A 16,382-nucleotide genomic window follows, 5' to 3' on the forward strand; every position below is an offset into this window, starting at 1 on the left:
TTTCATTGTTTTATGATACTTATTATTATTTTTTTTTATAATTATATTTAAATTTCTCCGTTTTGTTTTTGTTTTTTTTTTTTTATGCAAATTCCAGTTCTTTTCTAGGTCTAAGTGGAGGTTTGGTGAGAGGGTTTGTTAGGGTTCGATTTATCCTTTCAATTTTGCGCAATGTCGAGCCAATGTGCACGGTAACGGTAATTCCTGTTTTGTTTTTGCCGTAAGTTATGCGCATGGCGCTCTTGCTTAGGATTGGTAAGACCGTAAGACTATAATCACACTCACACACGCACACACACACACACACACACATGATCGCATACATACATACACACACATACACACACACACACACACATAACGACACATACACATAGATATAGTATATGCATATAGAGAGAGAGAGAGACGAAAATGTGTTTGAAAAAACATTTAGTAAATTGACAAACCAATTAAAAAACAGACATCCATTTACATCTCGTTAAACAGTTTGGCAAATAAATGGAGCTCACATTAAATTATATATGCAGCAAGGTTAGTGTAAATATTGAACATAAAAATTATATAGAAACTTAATTAATTTTGAAGCGTTTTGTTTTTGGTTTTAATTTTTATAACTATGTTGGTATTCTAACCGAAAGTTTTTTTTTTTTTTTTTGTAGTTTAATTATTCAAACATTTTATGTATTCGATTTTCTTAGACAATAAGTTGCAACATTAAAGACGAAAATAGAGTTGAAAAATTTTAGGGGTTTTCTTTAAGTTTAGCAGAGTTATGATTAAGTAGTGAAAAACTTTTTTTTTTCAAAATTATGTTAAACAAAAACAACACTCAAAACTACTTAAAAAACAACATAAAAAAAGAAAGATAAAAGATATCTAGATGATAAGCAGATAGAAAAAGGAATGTCAATAATAATTGAAAAGCAATGTCCCAGCAGAATAGTGTGTGTGTGTGTGTGTGTAGAAATTTTGTATTGTGTGTGAAACTTGAGTTTCAATTTTGTAATTTTTGTTGTGAGCTTTTTTTTACTATTATTATATATATTATAAAGGTGTAAAAGTGTTTTATGAAAATCGTTTGTTTTTCTTGTTTTTTTTTCTTTTTTTTTGGTTATGATGTTATAGTGAGCCAATTCGATAAAACTCAACAAAATCGTGGTTGTCAGCGGAGGCATTTCCTATATGAGTACAACTAGGTTTTATAAAAAATAATAGTGATAAGAAGTAAGCTTAATCATAAAGTAGAGAGTGAAATGAGTAGGTGACAAATCATTAAAAGTAAAAGTAATATAAAATATGTTTCGATACATAAGGTAAGAAAATATATTGGGCGTGTGTGTATGCGTCATAAACATGCAACATGCGGCAACATACAAAACTAAACCGTAACTACACGATTACGATTATGATAACGATAACGATTACGATAAGTTTGCTAAGGTAGATTTGCCTAAATGCTATATAGTAAAGATAACAATATACGAATAATACAAAAATAATGATGGCAATACGAGTATACGACAAACAACAAAATAATTAAATACTTTTGAATGCTTGTGCTATATGTAAGGAAAATATAGCATTTCAACTATTTGGTAGGAGAGGTGTTGATCTGTTGCTCTAGCAAGTGGCATTTTTTTGGTTTGGTTTTATGTTTTTTTTTTTTTTTTTTTTTTTTTATATTTATATCTTGCCTTATCTTTCGCTTAAGAGTTATCATTCAAAACGCCAAAAAAAAAAAAAAAGATACATACGGAAAAATAGATAAATACATAATTACAAAAGCATATAAAGTAAATAGGTGGATAAATAAAACTACGTACTAAAATGTAGGTAGTTGGTACAGAAAACTTGTCGTTTAACGCATGAAGGGAAGAAGGTGTTCGGGTTGAATGGCCCCTTAACTGCTTTGATGTGAAATTGGATTTGGGTCGGTTTCGGGGTACAAGGGGGTATACGTGGATAATAGATATATGGATACGATCAAATGCATGCAGGATATAATTTGTTGGGCTTAAAAATAGATATATCGAAACACTTGCATACAGTGGACATGATTATTAATTTCAAATAATAAATATACTTATTTATGTCCACTGTAGTCAGTTATTCGTGCATTTTAATTGCGCATAAGTATTACAGAAAAAAATACATTTTTTGTCTACAGGAAAGTTCGCGGGGATAGTTAGGAACGGATTATACGGAAAATTAAGCTAAGAACTACAGTTTTTTACATTGTTTGTTTTTTTTTTACAAGATCTTTACTTTGTTCCGCTCGGACTTGACAAAAAAAAAAAGAAATGGTATTATACAGAAATCAAAAGCTAATTAAACAATTGTACAGACGCAAAGTCTCTATTTTTTTTGTTGTTGTTTATATATATAGTAATATTTCATATCTGTTTAGTTTCGAGTGCATTAGCTTTAAAGCACAGATAGAAAATAACGAAACACATATGTATGTATATATCTTTATATATATATATATATATATATATATTGGTATGGCATAGATGGGGCGCTACTCACCGTCAATGTTGTCCGTCGGATCCAGTGGCAACTGCTTGGCATCATTATGCTCATCCCGCGCATCCGCAGCCTGCAGTGCGTGTTGGGTTAACAGCGTTGACATATCCTCGGCGTGCATTTTCAGAGCGGCGGTCTAAGGATGTGCAAAATGCGATACATATCGAAGATATTGAGTGAGACAGATATATATTGAATATACAGACAGACAGACAGAGAGAGTGAGAGAGAGAGAGAGGGAGAGAGAGAGAGTGGAAAAGAAATGTTGACAATTGTAATTCAGTTGCGGATATTTAAGGCAAATTATTTGATTTTGTTTTTTATTTGTCAATTGCAAAATGCTTCAAGCTGCTTACAACTAATTACAAAAGCTACTAACACTAAAGCCTAACACTAATCCTGAGCATGTGCATCATGTGTATATATGTATAGATGTATGTGTGAGTGTGTGTGTGTTTGTTGCATTTATAGTTAAGTTCGCGGGTTAAGTTGAAATTGACAATCAGGCACTGTCCTCGCCCACATTTATGGTTATGATATCGGGCGGAGATGAACGTTTTGTGGAGCTGGCGCTATTGCTGCTGCTGGCCGACACAGCTGTTGTCGTGGCCAGATTGGTCTGCTCCTGCAGTTCCCGCTCGTAGCAGAGGCGATGCGACTTGCATTTGTTGTGATGATTGACAATCTCTAAGCGAAAGTTCGAGTTGCCCTCGACAAAGGAGGTGCGTATATCAGCCAGCTCAGTGCTCCATTTGCGGCAGTGTTTGCAGAACATCGTATTGGCCAACTCATCGTACTGCAGCCAATCGAACTGATATAGCCAATTGGCGCGAAAGCGTCCACTTTTGCGGGATGTGCTGGCGCTGCTTGCAGCGGGCGGCGGTGGCCCAAGCAACTGTTTGTGCTCAATGTGGCGCTGATGTTGTTGTTGTTGCTGCTGCTGCTGCTGCTGTTGCTGATGTTGTTGCTGGTGTGATGTTTGTTGTTGTTGCTGCTGTTGCTGCTGCTGTTGTTGTTGTAGCAATCGCTTGACGGCGCTGTCTAGCGTCTCCTGCTGATATTGTAGCTGGAGACTCTTGAGTTGCGCCTCCACGGCCTGCTGCAACAGCAGCTGATGCATTGTGCTCGTTTTGTTGACTGAAAACGCGTCAGTTGTGTCTTTTGTGCTGCTAGCCTTAAGCTACGCATTCAACAACAGCATTCAAAAACAAAACGAAAAAAAATTTGGGAAAAATCAACTTAAGAAAAAATTGGCAAAACAATCTACTGGTAGAAGGAAGGATTTTTCGCTGTTTCTTTTTTTCTATTTTTTTTTTTTTTTTTTTTTTGCAAATTGTTGAGATTTTTTCTTTTTCTGGGCCGATATTCCATTTCGAGATATTCGCATTCAGAGTAATCTATAAACAAACCAAACAAACAAACAACCAATCCTTCGTTCTGCTCGCCGTTGCTTTACGAGATTTTTTCTTAAATTTTACAAAAACAATATATTTGTTAGCAGCTTTTTTGTTTTTTTTTTTAATTTATATTTTTTTTTTGTCGACTTTTTTGTTTTTTCTTGTTTTCTCTTCGAAGCATTTTGCAATTGACTTAAATTATGCAATTGTATATGTAGTTAATGTTAGTTAAGAAAAACAAATCAAACAAAATGATGCTGCAGATTTTTGTACATATACAACAATAACAACAACAACAGAAACAAATATGTAATTGGAACCATCGCACCGGTCCAAAAGAAAAAACCTTAACAATTAACTTAGCAAACTAAAAAAGGCATTTCGCAATAGTTGCATTTCTGTACATACAATCATCGTTGAGAGGGGTCAAATTGGGGCATGGACTTACCGGCAAGTATTCGGGTGGCAGCGCCACATGATGCTCGCGATGCTGTTGTTGCTGCTGCTGCTGTGCATCCATTAGCTCCTGCTTAATACTTAGCGACTGACTGAGGCCGCTCAGTGCACTGGCCGCGCCCACATTTCCACCGCCCAAATGACCAACGGTCATCGATAATGGCGAATCGCGTCTGCCGCCGCCGGCTCCCGCATCCTCCGATTCGGATGTGCTGCCGCCCGTTTTCGGCACCGGGCTCGACTTGAAGTTACTGTGTGCGCTGGCCTGTAAAAATAAATAACAAAAAAACACCAACAAAAAGTAAGCATACATTTTTTATTCCGCTTATCATCATATCTCAGAATTGTATAAATCATTCGAAAATTATATGTGTATTATAAGCCTGATTACGAATGGGGCACGTGGCAAGCCTCACGATAAGTTAAGTTGCCGACAGGCTGTTCAATCGTAAGTGCCAAAACATAAATGTTTCTTCGCATTTTAGCTCTGCCTGATAACATGATAATATTTGGCAAAGTTTAATGTTTTTATTCGATTCGGAAATGTTTGAATCAGCCATTTATAATGTGTTAATAGTATATTGAAGTTGTGTAAAAGTATATCATAGGCAGAAGATACTGTACAAACTTCATTAAGATCTGTTGAGAAACACACAAGTAATTGTCCAAAACTAGAATAATGTGATTAACAGCTGAGTTCAAGGCATATCGAGGAGCTGTATAATCCAATCTTAAGTAAATCTTTTGAAAGGATTTCATGATTCTTGTAAACTATTTATTTTATTTTTAATTATCCCATATGAGGTAGCATTTTTGTACAGTTTATAATAATTTGCTCCGTTTTAGGTCTAACTATTAAAGTTTTATACATTTCTGGGATATTTCATAAAATTTCTTTGCTGATATTTCAATTAGCGAGGAGCTATCAAACTTATTAGGTCAATCAGTCTATTCTGTTTATAGGTTAGATGAAAAGATGTAAATTGTAAATGAGATAATAAAAACAGTTTATGATAGTTTCCCTACACAAAGGAGAACATGATTAACAGCGTATTCATCTACGTAGAATTATAATACAAATTCAAATTGTACAAAATTTAAATGTGCAAAAATTCAATTCTATTTATTGTTTAATTTATTTGATCTTCAGTTCCAGGAGTTCTACTACTTCGGTGCAAAAATGCTATCTATTTTATATTCTAAAATTCTTGTCACCATTTGCTATTAATACTATTACTATCTATACATAAGCATGATATGGCAGCACTTCCCGTTATACTACAAATTCTTCCAACCTCCTTTTTAATAGTGTGCAACTATTTATCAATTTCCATGACGAAAGCGGAAGCGGCATGTTATCGTTATCGCTATCACAATGTATTTTCCTATTGACAGTATCGAATTGTCATTGGTCGTTACTACAAATTAAGGGCGGAACACTTTTTATTGGTTGTTCATATTTCTTTTTATCCAGGTAATGAAATAAAACTAAAATAAAATCCTATATTTCCGATTTTGCCTAAATATCGACACACATTTTTCATACGTCTGCAGTCTAAACACACATATTAAGACACCATCTGCTTTAATTATGATATATGATTATTGTTTTAGTCAATCCAATTTGAAATCCTTAACTTCTAAAGTTAACAAGTAGTCAAAAAACAACTGCAGCGCTTAGCTGTTAATTCTAAACATATTATTTATTGAATAAGCTTGACTTCCTTCCATGCATTTTTATTAGCCTTTCTATTCGTTGACATTCCATTGTCATTTTAAATTGGGTGTTTATTAATTGTAGGCTTAGAGTCTTCAAATGAGCTACAATGGTCTGAAATGAACAGCAGGTTAAATGATATTCCTGCATTTCATTTAAAATATCGAGAATATTCAGACTTTTAAATCCACTTCCGCTTTCGCTACGCATGCGGAGTTTTGAAATTGACGGAGTTGAGTGAGCCGCTTCCGGATGTAAATGGTCTTTGAGTACATGCCTTGGTTTAACGATGAGCATTCAGGATTTCATATGCGATACATATTCTCGCAAAGAATTCTTTAAAAAAAAAAACATTAATCTTTTAAAAGATCAGATTCGACTACTGCATCTTGAACTGCTTAAAACAGAATCCGATAACTATGAAGATCTTGGAGCTGTATAATCCAATCTTAAGTTAATCTTTTGAAAGGATTTCATGATTCTTGTAAACTATTTATTTTATTTTTTAATTATCCCACATGAGGTACTATTTTTGTACAGTTTATAATAATTTGCTAACTATTAAAGTTTTATGCATTTCTAGGATATTTCATAAAATTTCTTTGCTGATATTTCAATTAGCTGTCCTGTTAGAAGCATATCCCTTGGAGGATTTGCGAGGAGCTATCAAACTTATTATGTCAATCAGTCTAGATCGATGTTGAGCCTAAATATAAATTCACTTTGAAAACATTTAAGCAACAACAACAAAAGCCGACAATCTTCATTGCTGGACGCACTTTTCCCATATCAATCAACAGCAATTTTAGGATAAAAGTAAATCTGAACTGAAATTTGTTTTGTCTTTAAAGATCTGTAATTTATAGATGATAAAGTTTAGATTCAGCGTAATACAGCAATGGAATCTGAGAGATCGGCTTACATAGCTTAAGCATCTTTGAAAATCTACAATATTCATTTTGAATCTTTATATCACTCAGACAGTTAAGCTCATTATTTTGATTAAGCATTACTTGGTGGATTATAGTTTTACAGTTTAGCAACTGAATCAATTTTGCAATTAAATGTACATGAAAACATAATTGCAATTGTAATTCGCTTATATTTTTTGCGGTTAAGTCTCTAATTAAATTAAATTGATGCCTAAAAAAAAAGCGATTTATTTCCAAAGGTTTTTACAAACCGAGCGGTAAGCCCAATAAAATTAAATACATAATAATAATGAATAGAAAATAGCTACCGCTACTTCTGCCCACATTTAACAGCAAATATTAATTTGAAAATGTATTATTGTTTAAATACATCTGGCAATTGATGTACATATATCAGATGGATACATTCCAAGTATAAAAATAGCTAAAACTTTGAGAGACTTGCCTATGGATATGGAAATATATATATATATATATATATATATATATATATATATATATAAATATATATATATATTTTTTAATACGAATTTGCACTAATTTACTAATTATAAATACATTTAGTGGATTGATATTGTGTGGTTTTCGCTCACCTGAGAGTCCTGCGCGTAGTGTCTGTCCTGTATGTGGGCCGCATTCGCATGATGGCTCGAGGACAACGAATTATCACAGTTGGATGATGAGTTCCTACGTCTGCGCTTACTACTACACAGCTGATCTACGGGCGTCGTGGACAGCTCCCTGTCACGATCTCTATCTCTGCTATCGTTGCGCTCTCGATTGTTGTTGTTGCTGCTGCTGTTGTTGTTGTTATTGTTGTTGCTACTGCTGTTGGTGCTATTGTTGTTGTTGTTGTTGTTGTTACTATTGTTGTTATCCTTAGTACTGTAGTCCAGCTGCAGCAGCTCATCCCGACTATCAGCCCGCTCCAGCGTACCTCGCTCGCTGCCCCGATCGCTGCATGCATCGCCGCCGCGACTATTCAATGCATCGGCACTGGCACTCCTATTGGCAGCAGCGGCAACAGCGGCGGCAACTGCAGCTGCAGCAGCACTGGCGCTGCCCACGCTTGGAGATCGTTCGCCGCCGCTGGTTGCCAAGCCGAGCGCAGCAGCTGCTGCATTCACGTTGCCACCTGCGGCAGCGACAGCGGCAGCCGCTGCTGCTGCGGCGGCGGCAGCTGCTGCCGAGTTGCGTTCGCTCAGGCTTAAGCTGCTACTGCGCTGCAAATCGTCGCGTAGATCGCAGCGGGAGCGCAGGGAGTCACGTGAATCGCGCACATCGGCGCCGAGGCCGCCATAGCTGGGACCACGCCCAGTGGGCGAACTGCCGGCCGAATCGCGCAGCTTGTCGCAATCGGAACGATAGTTCAGATTGTTGTTGTCTGTGAGACCGCGAACCTGTCCAGATAAAACAAATATTGTGATTAATACTATATAAAAAACCAAAAAAAAAACATTTTTTACTAACTATTCTATAGAAAATAATGTAAATAAAGTTAAAATATAAGTTTCTAAAAATGTTTGTGGTGTAATTGCTAATAAAAAACTCACCTGCAGACTTTCAGCGGTTTTCAGAAACATGGGCAGCGAACTTTGGCCCACATTGACCTCGCCCTTGTACATAAAGTCCAGCAGGGAGCGCATCTCTGAGTATCTAACATCTTTCAGATAGATGATGGGATGTGGATGCTGATTCTGTAGGAAAATCGTCTCAAAATATGGACTGCAGGCTGACAGTATGGTTTGATGTGCCTGTAAAATTAAACATAAAAAAACAAACAAAAAAAAAACAAACAAAAACACATAAATAAATAAATATAATAAGCCATTTATTCAGCTATGCCCTCGGGTCACTTTTTGGGGGATGATTAAGTATTATTAAGTGCGCTGCTGCTCACCTTGACTGTTTCACCCTCACAGGCGAGAGTGACATCGCAGAGCGCCTCACGCTGCAGCAGTGAGGTGAGCACGCCGGTCAGATTTGTAGGATGATTGTTCCAGCGTAAACAGAATTGCTGGTCCATAGCTCCTTGTTCAGTGTTGTACCTGCAATGCAATATGCAAATTCGTTTTATAGGTTAGATGAAAAGATGTAAATTGTAAATGAGATAATAAAAACAGTTTATGATAGTTTCCCTACACAAAGGAGAACATGATTAACAGCGTATTCATCTACGTTGAATTATAATACAAATTCAAATTGTACAAACTTTAAATGTGCAAAAATTCAACTCTATTTCTTGTTTAATTTATTTGATCTTCAGTTCCAGGAGTTCTTCTACTTCGGTGCAAAAATGCCATCTATTTTATATTCTAAAGTTCTTGTCACCATTTGCTATTAATACTATTACTTTCTATACATAAGCATGATATGGCAGCACTTCCCGTTCTACTACAAATTCTTCCAACCTCATTTTTAATAGTGTGCAGATATTTATCAATTTCCATGTCGGAAGCGGAAGCGGCATGTTATCGTTATCGCTATCACCATGTATATTCCTATTGTCAGTATCAAATTGAAATTGGTCGTTACTACAAGTTGGGGGCGGAAATGGGAACGGGTAGATAGGAGGCTAGCCTGGGCCAATTATTAATTGCATTTCCGTTAGCAGATAACGAGCGCCAGTCGTGTGCCAATTTTATCTCGCTCTGATTGCGATGCGAATGCGTACGACGAGTCGGGTTGTGGGTGGGTAGATGGATGGATGGGCGGGTGTGTGTGTGTGGTTGTGTATGAGTGCGTGTGAGTGTGTTCACTGGTGTATCGAGTGTTAATTTACGCTTGTTGTCGCCATGCTTAGACAGCTTAAACGAACTGTTAATTACAGCAGCAAATGCTCATGAACATTTAGTAGAAAGCTGAGAGATAATCACAAACCTACAAACATACATAATTATAATATTTATGTGTGTATGTGTATCTGTATGTGTTTATATGCATTTGCTTTGCGGCTAAATTTAATGGCCTCTGTAAGCGATTGCTAATTTATGAGGATGCATTTACTCATTTCTGTAAATCAACTCAAAAATATATATATATATACATACATATATCTATATATACATACATTCATAAATATTTGTCACTAATTAAAAGAAATACACTTTAAAACATTATTTTGAAAATATAGAAAAATATTTAGAAGAATTGAGAAATCGTGACAATGTCTATTGATATATTTTTAAATTTACAATGCTCTGCTTTTCAAAATGTCATTTTACTTTAAGGATGCTGAATTTCTAAATTCTAGCCATTTATTTTTATGAAGGAAAACTGAATATATACGTGCACACATATATTTATTGACATATACAGATGCAATGTACATATTCCAAACTTTTAGTGCCACCCTCGCACGTACGTGCTTTTTGCGTCTATTATTAGATTTACTTGGGATTTGTTTTTAAAATTGGACATATACATAAATGTGTATGTGTATGTGTATGTGTAATGTGGGTAGTGGTTCACTTTTTTTTCCTTTTTTACAGTTCCTGCTAATCTTTACGGCTTTTGGGCAAAGTTCTATTGCAGCGAACAGAAGGTAAACAATAACGCATGCGGCTGCGGGGAGCAGTGTAAGCAAATCAATTGATAAGAAACACTTTTGCTTTTCTTTACGATTTATAAAATAAAAAAAAATATAAAACAAAAGCAACAAAGACAAAAAGCAAGCTACTCAGAAGAGAGGAAGAGCGCCACCGCTCAAGAGAGGCATAGAGAGAGAGAGAGAGAGCTTTGGACAGAGCTTTTAGTAATAGAAATACAAATGTTTTTTTTTTTTTGCTGCTGGCAGACGCGACGCGCACAGCTTAACAAAATAAATAAACAAAACGTCAAAAAACTTTTTCGCAAATGTGTGTGACCGTGGCAGGAGAAAGAGAGAGATAGAGAACGCGACTGAGCGATCGTGTGAGTGTGCTTGTGTGTGTGTATGTTATGTGTGCTGCTGAGCAGTAACAATAACAATAATAACGATTACAACTACACGCAACAACAAAGCGCAAAATGTGCATGTGTGTGTGCTCCATTGGGGCCCGGCGCTGTCGTAAGCGTTTTTTATTTGCGGCGCCGACGCCGACGCCTGCAATTTGTGTGTGTGTGTGTGTTTTTTTTTTATATTTGGCTGGCAGTGTTTGTGTGGCTTCTAAAATTTAATAGCACAAGCAACTACGAGCACAAAAACACATACAAATATTCATACACACATACATACATACAAATAAACAACGGGCATTAAACTATCTCTCGCAGAGAACTTTCGCTTTCAGCTGAGAAAACTTTTGCGTTAATTTGTTTCGCATTTTATTTATGTATGTGTGTGTTTGCCTGTTTGTGGTATTTTTTTTATTTTCTGTTTTCTGCAAACGTTCTAAATTTCGCAGGGACAGACAATCACGCGGCTTTCATTTGGTATTACAATTTGAATGTCGTTTATTTGTGGCATTCAAATATATACAAGACACAATTTGTTCTTATATTCCTCGCATTTCGCAATGCAATTGAAATTGTGCATTCATTTTGGAAATGATTTCTCGTTTTATTTTAATAAATTATTGTCTAATGTGCTGTCACTTTTTTCACATGGGTTTCTGTTGCAGTTCTATAAGTAATTATTATAAAGAACAAGCTAATAAGAATGATTCGATGTTTACATGATTGAACACTGGATTTTCCCATAATTATTCTAATTATATTTGCTGTCAAGATAGGTGCATTTATCGTATCGTGTCAATATTGTCATTTCGAGATAAATGTTTGGTTTTCATATTGATTTTAAATACAAATTACATTTATTTATTTATTAGCCTTAAGAACAGGCACAATAAAAAACCAAATGTATTTCATAATAACAATTATATTAATATTCTGATAATTGTGACATTTAAAAATTTCGCAATAATCTCTTATCAAAACCAAGAGCAAATAAATATAAAAAAAAAAATACATAAACAAAGAATTAAATTTAAAAAAAAGGCAAACAAGTAATGCTGAAGTCGAGCTCGCCTACGATATACCCTGAACTCAGCTGTTAAATATGATCATTATGAGAATCCGTTTCGAGTATGACTTGGGTATTTCTAATCCGATATTGATGAAATTTACCCAATTTATCAATTATATTCGAATGTGTATTATTTATTAATTAAAATTGTGACATTAAACGCTTTCGTAAATCGATGTGTACAATTAAATAAACATGAGCTGCCAGGAATATAAGTAAACTTATATTTTGAATTTTAAATGACCAGCTCCAGCTAGTCAAGCAGACGGACATGGCTATATGGACTCGACTCGACTGTTGATACTAATTATAAATATATATATATATATATATATATATATATATATTCATTATGGGATTTCCTCAAAATCATTATACCGTTTTTTCACATTTTTAATGAGAACAGGGTAAAGAAAAAAAAAATGCAGCGCCGGCGCCAGCAACACAAATAAATAAATCTCGCAACGTTTTTATTTTTCATTTATTTGCATTTTCATTGACGAAAGTCGACGCAATTTCACAGTTTGCAGATTGTAATTGACGATTGCAGTTTTCATTTTCACTTACACTTTCAATGCACATTTGCAGCGAATGCAAAAACAATTTTCCCCACTTGCTGCTGCTGCTGCTTTTGTATTTATTTAATGGGTGCAATGGCAGTATCAACTTTTACTTTCAGCTGCTTACGTAAAATTGTTTAAAACTTGTGTGCGCATATTCGGCGCTTATCAGGCGCAGAGGGCGGCAGAAAAAGCAAAAAGCAAAAAAAAAAAAAAAAGAACACTTGAGTATACACAAGCAGAACACAACAAAATAGAGCCCCCCACAATTCCCTCACCACAAAAAAAAAACCCCAAAAAAAAAAAAAAAAAAAAAAACGAAACGAGCCCCGAGAGTTGAGCTGAACGATCAGCAAATTGCGCAATATGTTAAATATGTCCGCATTATCCGTTGACTGTTTGCTTAGCAAGCTAACAAGTTAATGTAATACCTGCAAAACATCTCCAGCCTAAGGGATTGAGAATGCTGATTACTTCAAAGTAATCTTGCTTAAAAATACAACAACAACAACAACAAAGTTGCTTTCTTTGAATAGCTTTGCGGTGCGTTCAACTGATAGTAACTTGATTCTTTTTAAACATTCCCAAATATGATAATAAAAAATAATCAAAATCAAATAAACAAATTCAAACACAATTCTATTATAAAAGAAATATAAAGTTAAGAATTAACACAAAATAACGAATGTTATTGAAATAAAGGAAGCCAATTTGAAAATAGAAAATAGAGGAAAAAAATAAGAAAAAAGAGTATAGAAATTAAGACTGGCGCCCAACTCCAATGCAGATACATATAGAACACTTTGTCACGTGCCTGTCGCACATACATAAATTTGTATTCACATCTCTGTTAGTACTTAGATAATCTATGCTAACAACTAGCTGCACACACACACACACACACACACACACACACACACATAGAGGGGCGCGCACATATACAATTGCCAGCACACGCGTCCCACGCGGCGTATCAGCAATGGCCTTCAACTTTTAGTTCGCTTATCGTGCGCAACAGCGACGCCAACTGTGACGTAGACAGCGACAGTGGCAGCGGCCGCAGTAGTAGCAGCAGCACGGGCAGCACACGCTGCTGTTACATCCAAATAGTTTTTCAATTTACACGTTCTAAATCGCGGACGAAACGCGCTACGCTGGCTGGCTGGCTGGCTGGGGGAGTGGGGAGTGCAAAGACTATCAGAGAGATACACGAGCACTTGAAATGGCGCTGCGAGCGCGCCGGACGGCTGCGATAATAATTATAAATACAAAGTAGTTTGTTGATATTTGTTGTTGCTCATTTTCAATTTTGCCTTTGTTTATCTTTTGCGCTAGAAGTTTACATGTTGGCGTAGGTTTTGCGCGTTTGTCGTTGGCTGCTGTCGATGTATATTGTTGTTGTTGTTGTTTGTTGCTTTACTTGTTATTAACGTTTCTCGACTACATTGTAAGTTTACCGTTAGGTTGAACGAACGCTCAGCGAAACGCGCGTGAGCGTTACAACAATTCCGATCTCCCACATGGCCGCTACGCAAATCAATCATCAGCCAGATATATACACATATATATACATATATATATATACATACACCCTCAAATAGATCATGAGTTTTGTGTGTGTGTGAATTGGGGATTTTTAACATTTGCCCTTCAACAGCGGCGCACAAATCAATTCGAATTGCCAAAAGATGCGCAAGCAAATCGAGATAACAAAAATGTATATTTCATATTTATTAGTGCTCGCATAGATACATTTATGTATCTACACACACACACACACACACGTAGATCTATGCAGAAGGTAAACGAGATCAAGATTAGCGTTTGAAGTTCACCTTGGCTCAATGGTCAAATGTGCAAAAAAAAAAAGCCTCAAAACGTTAAAGTTGAAAATGAATCAGCCGAAAGGCAACAACAACAACAAAAACAACAATAACAGCAACAAAAGCAACATAATAGATTTAAATACACAACAACAGAGTAGCGCTATAGGTTTGGCCCCAGCTGCCATAGCAGCAGCAGCAGCAAATTGTAAAATACGAAGGTCATCAGTTACAGATACAAAGATACGCTCAGACATAGATACAGATACTTGGCAAAACCATGATTGATTTAGCGGCTAAAAAAGGTTGTTTAGCTATTGACTTTAAACTAGGGGTTTGGCCAGCTAAAATAGCAAGGTCAAATGCCAGAGGTTATTGGATGAAGCTCTGGTTCCAGAATGTAGGTCAATATTAGAGGCTACCAACCAAATGAGAAACTCAAAATTAACTAACTGATCTTAAGATAAAAGTTATTTTTCAGTTGTCTAAGCTCAAAAAAACATTTATAGTATGCTTAGAATGTGAATTTTATTATGCTATAATCAAGACAGAGCTCGACTAGAAGGTACATTCTCGATTAGCAAGATAGATCTGGTTGCTATTGATAATCGACTTATATCGATATTGGGCAACATGATGAAATTATCGATAAATTGAAATACAAGCAATTTGCGTACGGCATAAATAAAAATTGTATTCCAAATTTGAATCTCTTTTCTCTAAGATCGGCGTTACAACAGTTGAACATTGTTAGTTCAGCTCGATTTGTGATCAGAAATATATATGCATATTTTATGGAGTTGAAGATATTAATTCTGATTTTTACATTGTGTAAAAGTTCAATGCGTTCAGGCTTTAAATACTTAGTTAATTAGTATTGTTGAGTTGGGTCAGTATTCCATTTTGCCAATGGCAGCTGTAAATTATGATGTTTCCAGCGTCAGCACATATTGTTTGAAAATTATACTACGCACCGACAGGGCTGTGAAAGACTAAAATGCATATTTTATACACGCACTTAATTTGGTTATTTATATTTAATTATTTGCATTTCATTATATCAACACTTACAGCACGGCGAGCTAATAATTTAACTTGTCTCCCCGCCATTATTTTGCCGTACAATGAAAATTATTAGGCAGCGGAAAGTGCAAGTGTACGGTTAAAGATACGATCGCACAGATTGCATTTGTCAGATACAAATGTGTTAATTACGCTGAACTGCTGCTGCAATGCGTGTGCCAGGAATAGAACGCCCACACGCAACTGTTTACACAGCCTAATAGAGGGGCGGCTGGCAGGCTGAGAGAAAATGAAAAAAATGGGCTGAATTAAACCAGCGCCAAAAACTATGTCGAGTGTCGTGTGGGCGGCAAAAAATAAACTACTGCAAAGTGCGAAATTGTGTAAAGAGCGACAATCTGCAATTTGTTGACGTTACACTTGCATAAAATGCCCATAAAGCGATCCATGCGACTGGCTGGTTGTGCGCCAGAAAAACAGTCAAAAACAATTTAGCATATTGCAGTTGGCAGTTGCCAACTAACAGTTACTCAGCTTCCAATCTAAAACTGTTGAGATTTGATGGGAATATTTCACCAACTCAATGCTTCAAATCCTATCAAACTAAAATATTAATGCTTTTCAAAATTATAATTGTGGAATAAATACTATCTTCAGTTTTAAAACACTTTTAAGCTTTAAGCAATTGGATTGATTTAAATATATATTTAATACAAACGGCAATTTTAAAATCTCAAACTGGCATTTTATAACTTTTCGAACTTATAATTATGCACAAGAAATATATTTGTTCAGCTCAAAAATCACGCGCATTAAGTCCAGTATGCAGTAAATATCTGAAAGAGTTGTACTTAAAAAATCATACTCGAATGGAATCTTCTTCGAAACTAATAAGCTATAGTTTTCTGAAGCGATCTCCCATTGGGCTACAGGGTATAAT

General features: G+C 35.6%; 1 protein-coding gene across 5 annotated transcripts in view; it reads right to left on the reverse strand.

Annotated features, from left to right (window-relative positions):
• Positions 1–16,382, reverse strand: part of LOC6564432 (sex determination protein fruitless) — a 70,148-nt gene that overhangs the window by 12,226 nt on the left and 41,540 nt on the right. For 4 of the 5 annotated variants that reach the window (XM_032737194.2, XM_032737191.2, XM_032737189.2 and 1 more), the window contains exons 2-6: positions 8,932–9,079; positions 8,585–8,785; positions 7,625–8,431; positions 4,375–4,647; positions 2,533–2,665 (exon numbers count right to left, since the gene is read on the reverse strand). In XM_032737194.2, the coding sequence (XP_032593085.1) occupies positions 2,533–2,665; positions 4,375–4,647; positions 7,625–8,431; positions 8,585–8,785; positions 8,932–9,079 (1,562 nt within the window). Of the gene's footprint in view, positions 1–2,532; positions 2,666–2,864; positions 3,710–4,374; positions 4,648–7,624; positions 8,432–8,584; positions 8,786–8,931; positions 9,080–16,382 lie in introns of those variants that run through there. The other variant, XM_032737192.2, reaches the window with a different exon arrangement.

Source organism: Drosophila grimshawi, unplaced genomic scaffold, assembly GCF_018153295.1.
Source record: "Drosophila grimshawi isolate 15287-2541.00 unplaced genomic scaffold, ASM1815329v1 contig_311, whole genome shotgun sequence".
NCBI lineage: Eukaryota > Metazoa > Arthropoda > Insecta > Diptera > Drosophilidae > Drosophila > Drosophila grimshawi.